Here is a 10,079-nt window from a genome sequence, read left to right as displayed (position 1 = left end):
CATGCACTATCGTAACTCAGCGGTGATAGCATTCCGCTGCTTGGAAATTCTATTTCTTAGCACTGCCGCTGTACTGTTGTGGGGGACAATGCAAAAATGTTGCTGCGACTTTCAGTTAGGTAGGCAAACATTAAAGCAAGGTGACCAGACGTCCACGTGTCCCTTTTTAGGGGGGGGGGACATCCCTTTTTCACTGCTGCAGCTCTCCCACAAATTACACACAGTGTTTTGTCCCACTTTAGCCTAACTCTCTGGACCAGGAGTTGTCCCAAAATGATCGAACGAGTAATAACACCACCTTTAAAGATGTTTAAGAGGCAGGCAGCAAAGCAAAACACTGGCGAAATAGTTACAGCAAAATCTGCAGCCTTGTAACAGGAAAGCAAAGCACTCACTGGCCTTCATAGGTGGTGGCATGGGGGTGCAAAGGGGGCACTCGCTTCTCCTCCCCCCACGATGCATCAAGGGTTTGTCCCCTCCGAGACAAAATCCTGCGGATGCCCATGCTGGCCTTCAGGTGTTTTCGTGAGAATGACGATTTTGCCTAAAATGTCATCATTCTGACCAGTCGTGCAAGGGTAAGCCGATGGTCTGTTTTCCAAGGTTGGTTGCAAAAGTGTTATTTGTATCTGTCATCTAATACAGCTGAACCACATTATAAGATGCATGGATTAAGCAGACTATTCAGTATAATAGACACCATTCACTTAGCTGGTCGGCCGCCCTATCTATCGGTCACTGGCTCTAGAAGACAACTGGTTGTAATGAAGAAGTTACTCGTAAATAATTTTTAAAATCTTGCTTGCAACACGCATTTCAACATTTAAAGGCAGCGCCACTGGCTGCTAAGTGCAGTTGTGTCTGCTGTGGAAACAAAGAGAAATGACCAGCCCGTGCACTCGCTATTTAACTATACCTTCAGCAAAGGCAGAGGACGTTAGTCAATTATAAAGCTGTGACAAGAAGTCATTGCAGTGAGAATGCAACGTAGAGAAGCACTTCAAGCTTGCGCGACTGCGCATGCAGGCGTCTGTACGAGCATTGAATATACCAGGAGTGCACGGTGAGCCCTCCTGTATGTGCAGCTACCAGTCAAAAAGCATCGTGGATGTAGGGGGTGTCCGCAAGCCTGAAGAATAGACAAGGGTCCATGGTGGACACTACCCGTCGCACTGCATTGTGCTAACGACCTCGTAAATGTACCTGGCAAATACAAGCAAAACCATTGGCTAAGGTGCGAACAAGCCGTCGTACCAACTTCCAAGAAAACTAGACAGTAGCCATGTCGTGTGAGAAAGTCGTGGTAGAGAAAAGATAGACTGTGTTCTTTGTGGAGCGGTCCACCAATCAGATTGTGTTCCATTAAATCAAATGGTATAAAAGTATGGCAACGTTTTACAACAGGCTTTAGATTTCTCTAGTGCCTATTCGAGTCCTATTAAAGGGCCCCTGACAGCCGATTCTTTGTTTGTGACATTTATGTTGTAATAAGTAGGTCTATGTCTTGTAATCACGGAATGACACCGTAAATGCTCCAACGTGATGACTAATTAATCCTAGCAGCGTTAATTATGGTCATTTTTAGTGTAGGTTCAAAACGCGCGCCGAAAGAGGATAAGAAACTAGCGCCGCGCCACGGCGGTCGCGCGTCGGGGCACGCGTGACGACGTGCGCTCAGTATTGGGTGACGTCAGCCACGCGCTTGTTGAACTGCCAGTTGGAGAACACACACACGGAGAGCTCACGCTCCCTGCCGACACGTACCGAAGAAGGAGAAGGTGTGAGGAGCAAAGAGCAAACATGCTTCGCAACTCTATGCTTCCACATGCAGTGCACCGCGCATATTTCTGTCTGTGACGTCGACAATACTTGCTCTACCTCTGCAACGTCACAAGGGGCCTACGTCTACGTCATACTAGTGGTTATGTTGATAGGAGCTCAAAATTCAGATGAGCCCTTAGGCTTACTTTAAAACCAAATTAAAATATATTAAAGGCAACGATTGTCACTCATAATCGGTCAGAAGTGCCCCCACATGCGGGTCTATCAAACAACACAAGGATCTCGAGTTTCCAAATTCGGTGTCAGGGGTCCTTTAAGGTGCCTACACTGAAATAGGGGCTGATCAGACAATGAAAACATTACCTTGCTCATAAGAGTCTACTTGTGTAAAAGGTAGAAACCTCTCCCTGATACGTGTCTCTCACAAAGGAGTTCAACCATAACCGTTATAAGATCGGTTTCCGAACCACACTCCTGCTCCCTATGATGTGAAGTGCCATTCTGTCCTCCCTGTTGTCTCACTTTGACGTCCTAGTAACCTGTTTTCTGTAAAAACTGCGTGAAAAACGTGGACAAAGGGAGAAACGGACGACACAAGCGTCCGTTTCTCCCTTTGTCCACGTTTTTCGCTCAGTTTTTACAGAATGCATTACCAACTCACCCAACAGTCTGTTCTTCTAGTAATCTGGTCGCATAAGTTAAAGAGGAAAAATATTTGTGTTGTAGTAGTCATCTGCCCTCCTGCAATATGAATTAACGCCTCTCATATACTGAGAGGAGAGCCGATAACTCAGAAAAGACATAAGAACAAAAAGCTGGGTGCCAAAGCCATCTTCATCTCGCGCAACTCATCATGTGATAGAAAAAGGCTGTAGTGGCGCCAAGCTGTGGTGTTCGTAGTTTCTGGCATACTGTAGGGTATGCAGCTGACGAAAGCTCAATTTGGGACTTTGGGTTGTCTTAAAATGTCTCCCTTGAGTTTCTTTTTTTTTGTACATTTTTCTTTTTTTGCTTTTCTGAGAAGGCAGCTTGGCCACATGAAAGTAGTAGGATGTAAAGATAAATCTGAGTTAGCAGCTTCGCATGCATACCACCATCTCATCATTTTGTAAATTCGGTAACAAAATCAGCAGTGCAGCCACATCCTGCCCAAGGTAGTTTTGAGCTGGACCGCATCACACATATGTTGATTACTTGTTCACCACATTTGCTGCCTTGAACGCATCCACATGACATTTACCATGACGACCACTATGACGGGATCATCAGAATGAGGGAATTCGTTGTAACGAGGTATTACTTCACTTGTGCCTAAGGGTGACGTTGCATGCACGTGCAATCCCTTGAGCGGGGATTATCACCTTTTATCGAGCACATGCAACTGCGATCGCGCTGAGAATTGAACTTATCGAATTTATAGATCGTGGCTGAACTCTTTCCGCAGCCATAACACTGAGAGTCAATCAAAACAGTGTAATTTCGGTTTCGTTTCAAGAGTAGGAAGTTCGCAATCAAGACAAGAGAATCCATTTCAAACAGTCAATTCCTAGAACGCATTTTTTAAGTATAACGTTAATCCTCCCAAAATAACCTATACTACAATAAATATTCTATTAATAAGAAACGCTCGCCTGTAGCCATCTTGACGCTGTCAACGTTATCTCGTACATTAACGTTTGCTGCGTTCCTGCAACGATACACAGGCTAATGGCGTCTGTGCATTATCATCGCTGCGTACTCCTCTATCGTCACGCTGGTGGCTGTACCCGGCTGAGCTGAGCTGCAAAATGTGACACGCCGCTTGCGCGTGTGAGAAACAGAGAAAAGCGTATCGCTCGGTGGTTCGATGAGCGGCAGCCGCTGGTTCGTCAGCAAGTCCAAGGAGGCTCGCCGAGAGCGGGCTCGGACGTCGCACAACCACCACGGCGGTGACGAACGCCGCGACGACTACGTCCCGTCCCGGCGCGGTGGCGAGCGGGCGTCAGAACGTTCGCGCGCGTCTCATCACGGCGCCGCCGCTACAAGTCCCGACCGCAAGGACAACCCCAGGTCGTCGGGGGCCAAGAACTCGGAAGGCGGCCACGGTCAACTGGTGTTTCGACGCCAGGACCGCGTCAAAGTCAAGCAACGCACGCCCGATGGCTCCCCGCGCCGCGACGAGCACAAACCCCCGTCATCCGCGCCTTCCAAGTCGCGCGGACGTGGAGATTCCAAGAAACCTTCAGGTGACTCGACGGGCTCGTTGTATCTGGGTGGGAGGTCGTGCGTTCTCGAAGTCGCGAAACTTTGTTTTTATACCCAATTCCCCCTCCCCTGATTTATCGAGCAGCAACCGCGTCGGTTCGTTTGATGGGGGCTACTATTTTGGTGACACAACAGCACTTCGATGTCGTAACGCTTGTCCATGTAGGCATTCCGTGTTCGTTCGTTTTTGTCGGCGAAGCGCCGTACCCCGAAACGACCGTTGGCTTCTCCGTCGCGTCACGATGTTTTTTGCGGTGCGCCCTGTATCGCGCTATCTGTTTTAACTGACGCTGGTCTTTCGCGATAGCAGCGAGCACGGTTGGTCTGTCATTTGAACGCCGTGGCGCTTAAACAAAAACTGCTTGGTGCGCGCTCCCGTTTCTACAACGAGCGACAAAAAGCGAGCGGCCTTGGATGATCGTTGTTGTAAACACACGGCCGTCGCATCGCTACCCCCGCGTTCGAAAGTTAAACGTCGTTACGTGTTTTGTCGTTTCCGCAAAAACCAATCAATGGCTGCCTCCCCCACGTGGAGGCGCCTTGTTTCGCGTTCTCAATACGTTCGACAACCGAAAAGCAATCGAACCCATGCTCCAGTGAAACTTCGTCGCGCCGATTTCCTTCTTTGGTGTCTGACTGGAGGGCGAAAGGGAACTCACGTTCTTCGCACCGATGTTGTCTTTTCGCTAGTTGTGAAACTGCGAATGATGTTCTTTTTTTTTGCGCTCGAAACCTTTGTACAGATTACTCCCGAACAACATGCTTCGGAAGGCACGAGTCCGGCAAGTCTCGAGAAACGCACGAAAACGAGGCGATGCTTGTGTTTTGACTGCGCTCAACGCAGTCGTATTTAGCGCGCGTAGCATTCTTAAAAACATATGTGCGTACACTAGTACGACAGGGCTTCGCGATGCTAGCGCCAGACACGCACACACGCTAAAGTAAAAAAAAACACAAAAATGCGACAACCTGCGCATTTGCTGCAACCAACCGTCATTGTGTCGATTTCAAACGTATTTCCACTGTCCTGTATGCTACATCTTTTCGAATAGAACAATACAACAGCCTTTTCACATATCAGCATTCTCCTAACAATCGACTTTATGACATGCCTGCCTGTTTGAGATCGGTACTCTTCTTCTATACGTTGGCTTTCAGTCAGTCGGCTAACGCATTAGTTGCCATGGCATTTCTGACACAGCAACAACGCTGTGTTTCTAGAAAACGTAGGGGCCTGCTGCATCTTTTGCGTATACAAAGCGATTCGGGCATCCGCAGCGCCCTTCAGCGGAATGAGTGATGCACTCATTGTCGCGCTCCTGAAAAAGCACGCACTGGCTTTAACCTTACGGCTGCGAGCGGACCCGATGCGTCGTGGCATAAACTGCAGGCAGGATGCATCGTCTAAGCCGCTCGAGGTGGCTGCGAGGTGATTTGCTTTGCCTTTCTTTCGTGCCTCTCTTTTCTTTTTTTTAGATTTTGCGAGTTTAGCCATTGCCGCACCTGCACGCATTGTCCGGCATTTCAGAGATGACTGAACTCTTTATTTTGATTGCTTGCGGTGACATCGTTCCGGTATCTCTCGGGGCTTTGCGTCGGCTCCCCGGTACGAGACAAAGTAATACTAACAAATAAGACAGGCTGGGAGAAAGGATTGATAGTTCATTTGTGGCTGCTGCAATATGTTTAATATGACAGGGAGGTCTCTGTTAAATTCCTTTTTCAACCGCAGAAAATGAATATGGCAGCTTTTCAGCGAAAACCTGCGTGTGCGAGATCTATCGTGTCATCAGTAAAGGCAGTAGCAGCAAAACCTGCACGACCTAACTTTTCTTTAATTTTGGGGGGAATGTCGTTACGATTGTCTCTGTTTTTCCATGTAATGTGGTGTCGGCTAATGCGCTAGTGCCATTGCATTATTAAACATCTCGGTTATGAAAAGCTGTGCCTCTGACAGTTGGGACCGTTCCAGTAGCTTTTGCAGCTAAACAGATCTGTGGACATTTGTGTGGTTCAACAACCCTGTGTCACACTCCTGGCTTGCCACGCTGATGCAGGAAACTTATACGAAATTCAATTTTTAGTCTTCCGTGGCAGCTTACGAATCGCCTGACACAGATCACACTGGACACACCAACACGAATATTCAATTTGCGTTCAAGATTATTTAAATGCCCTTATCCTCATTACTTACTGCACAGCAACTGCGTTGATGTGCTCTGTATGCATCAGTGCATCATGTTCAAACATGTGCATCTGCAGCACTCATTGCTTCAGTGTTAACTGCTCCCTTTCATATTGTACATCATGGTAACAAGACTATTCAGGACTTGGAGCTCTTAAAGTGGACTGGTTGAGGTAGAATGAGGTCTGATACCCATGATCATATAACTGTATGGAATGTAAAGATTGAGGATTATTACTCAATTAATGGCCATTTACTCTGTCACCTTTGTAGTGGTTTACGGAAGGGGCAACCCTTCCTGACTTCGTGAAGCTTGACATATCGTTTTTGCTGGGTTTCAAGTTTTCCACATCCATTCAGATTTAAGCAACGCAAGACCTTTAGCACCATTGTTGGTACTCTAGAGGTACTTCGGTGAATTGCTTAATGACCGGTGATTGCTATACTGAATAACTTTTACCAATGAATGTTGATATCTGTTTGAGGTATGAGTGTGCCCTCTGTGCCCAGAAGTAAAGGCAATCAACCCTTTATTTTCTCAAGTCTGGATAGGCATGCGATGCTTGTAGATTTAAGTATGAATCTGTAGTGGATTTAGCGGCTTTGTTGCATTCATTTTCAAGTGATGGACAGTTTGAACGAGGCTTACCGTTGTGCAGCGCAGAAATGTTCTCCCCAAAATTCATGCATTCGCATTTTGCTGCCTCCGAGAGATCGTCTGGGTGAGGTCGAGCAAATAGCGTTTAGTCGCCGTGAAGGTCGGCAAGCCACCTGCTACGAAGCGCTCCGCGGCATTTCGCTTTTCGTTAAGGATTGCACTGCAATCGACACTATATGTGTTTACTGCTCAGCATCAACTTCGATTATGCAAGACATTTCTCTGATGCTGTGTATTCATTGGGTACTCAATTTAATTGGTAATAAAGAGGCTGGTTACTTCATGCTATAAAAGACTGGGCATGCAAACACGGACATGTGAGAAGTCAAGACACCACAAATGCCGCTCTTGTGCCCGTGTTTGCACGCCCAGTCTTTTAGCATGAATACGTACCAACTAGCTGAGCTCTCTGTTATTCTAACCTGGTTACCCGTGTAGAAAATTGGACGCCTTGTCTGGTCGTCATAGGTCAAACTTGATTTCATTGCCCAGTAAACCCACTTGTGTCCTGTGATGTCAGGTTCCAGATGTCAGGTTCTATTAAATGATATTGTTGTCGGAATTTCTTAGGAGAGTGCTAGTTGTTCAGGCAAGTTGGTGATACATGTTACATGTTAGTAGCTAATAACAGCGCAGAACTGCACAGATAAAAAAAAAAAAAGACGAAGTGCTCTCTGTTGTCTTATTTTGTCTGTGTCAACTTTTAACATGGGATTGCTTGGTTTGTAAAATTGGAGCTGTAGTTTCTGCAAGCCAGACCGTTAGAGATTTCATTTTGAGCTGACGTGTTGTAGGCTGGAGTGCTGAACTTCGCGAGATATTCTGGTTTCTTGAAGGAATTGCCGCTGCAAAGCTGCTCCCTATGAGGTGTTTTATGTCTTCATAGAGTACATTGTTGGGCTTGATAATGTCTATTTGGATGACAGAAATAAGCAAATAACGGGCCTATGTTAGCAGCTTCCCGGTATCTTTTCTAGTTGCGATTTTTGTTAACAGTTCCATCAGCAAAGCAATGCTTATTACATTCCCATTTCGGAAAATATGCTCGGTCATCTAGAAAATGTGCAGTGGTGAAAAAATACTGATTAATGTGGTCGTAGATAATTGATGTGGGGGGCTCTGATTATGCCCTCATTTTTCTGCCTGCAGCACCTTGTGCACGTTATCTTTTCCTTGTTTACAGCTTGAATTTCCTGTGCTATTGAGGGTTGTTTGTTGATGTGTTCCACAGTACACGTTTGAAGTCCCACACCAACCTTGTCTCCTGTCGTGTTTTTGATACAACAAGCTTGAGGCAATAGTTAAGAGTAGATTCGGAACAGTACGAAGAAGGTTCAGTATAAATGCTTAAGTTATGATAAAAATGCATTAACTTTAGTCTCTGAGGGGTTGCACTGCCACAGTTATGCGATTTAATTTGACATTGTAGGCAAGAATGCAAAAAAAGAACATTGTTTTACAGCTCTGTAGGGACAAGAGCTGGGTTGCATGGCACTGTAGTGGCCGGCTGCCCATATGGTTAACAGTTGATCGCAAGGCCTGGCAGCTGCATTTGTGGCGTACGGAAATGCAACACTGCCTGCGTGCCAAGTTTTACATACTTGACAACTTTTACTATCTAATCGTAAAATACCTTATAATTAGGGCTCATTTGTTACCGTAATACCGACGCCAGTAAATTCACAACTTTTCCATTCAGTTCAGTTCAGTGTCAGTTTATTACCTTAAAGGTAATAAATTTGTTTCGGATTTAGCACGAAGGTTATTTTTAGAAATAATGTATACTACACTGTGGCCAACATTATTTCTCAGAACCTCATTTTTGAAAACGTGTTATTTGAAACATTTCATTTTTGAAACAGGAATATTTGGTGAGCAATTTTCACAACCATTTACAGTAAAACCTCGGTGATACGAATCTCGCGGGGTTACCAAAAATATTCGTATCATCCGAAATTCGTATCACCAGAAAACCTGGAAAATTAGTATGCGACAAAAAAAAGTTGGCATACCTTTTGTTTCAGTGTTTCTCAGGGCCACAGCGACGTCATGAACAGCTCTGAATGATTGCCAGTAAAGTTTTGAGACGTCAACGATCATACTTGTACTCGTAAATATACGGTACATGCGCGTGTGTGTAATCAGTGAACCAGATCTGTTATGACCCGTGACCACTAGTAACCCCTTCCTAATCTTACTACGCATTTCTGCATGACAACAGAGTACTGCGGTGAAAGTGACTTAAGAGCGCTTTGCACACGATAGATATTCCAAGCTCATTCGCCAAGACCGTTCGCTTCGTCTCTTGGGGTCTTCGTCCAGCTTTAATGGGACTTCATGACGGACCCACAGCCCAAGTTTCAGTCTTGTTTCATAGAACGTCTGATTGCGGGGACATGGCTTGCATCGACGTGGCAGGCACGTGTTAACAGAGTACAAAGAGGCTGCTGCCTCGAGCACAGGAGCACGCGTCAACGCGTCGGGAAAAAAAAGCGCGACGTCAACGTCGTCTGTAATCTAAACGTGAAGGCGCCTAAAGGCCTCCAATATTCGCGCACACGATTTTTGAGGCAACTACGCACCGTTGATGGTCGCGCAGCGCGGATGCCCACGACCTCACGTGAATACCGCGTCTTCCGCGACAGCGCGGGCAGCACCTGTTCGTACCTGCGCGCTAGTGTACGTTCGTATCAAACGTCGCGGGGTGCAAATCGGTTCGCAACAACCGTACTCCAATACATCGCAGGCTAATGGGCCTTGGCCGGGACCACATAAAAATTCGTATCACCCCGAAATTCGTACGAGCCGTGATCGTATCACCGAGGTTTTACTGTATTCTTCTGGTGCAAGTCATTCTCACTGCGGTTGGGTGCTTGTTCATATCGTCTTTCAAGAACAAAGTAAACAAATCTTGAACAAACAATGGGGTAGTAATTGATTTTCACTGTATTTCACCGAACCTCGGTGTGTTTTGTATTGTGAAGCTGGCAAGTGTGTGCTTGTAAGCACGTCGGAGAACTTCAAATTTTCAGAAAAATCTATCCGCTATGCTGTCTGTCATTAGCTCTAGTAGTTAATTCAATCAAAATTACCTGGTTTGTTATCAGTAAGCAATTCGCTCCGTTTTTACGAGGTGCCTCACTGACATGCTTGTTTTTGTTGAGTTAATTACTTAAAAGCTGCTCTTCATCTAATGCATCTGGAAATAAA

General features: G+C 46.0%; 1 protein-coding gene across 1 annotated transcript in view; it reads left to right on the top strand.

Moving 5' to 3' along the window:
• Positions 1-3,467: 3,467 nt before the first annotated feature.
• Positions 3,468-10,079, top strand: part of LOC119398885 (serine/threonine-protein kinase SMG1) — a gene marked incomplete at its 3' end in the record, with an annotated part of 31,843 nt that continues 25,231 nt past the window's right edge. Inside the window, 1 exon segment of the mRNA XM_049417813.1 lies at positions 3,468-4,007. Coding sequence (XP_049273770.1) covers positions 3,629-4,007 — 379 coding nt within the window.

This window comes from Rhipicephalus sanguineus, chromosome 7 (genome assembly GCF_013339695.2).
Source record: "Rhipicephalus sanguineus isolate Rsan-2018 chromosome 7, BIME_Rsan_1.4, whole genome shotgun sequence".
Taxonomy (NCBI): domain Eukaryota; kingdom Metazoa; phylum Arthropoda; class Arachnida; order Ixodida; family Ixodidae; genus Rhipicephalus; species Rhipicephalus sanguineus.
This window is presented reverse-complemented; position numbering and strand designations above follow the sequence as displayed.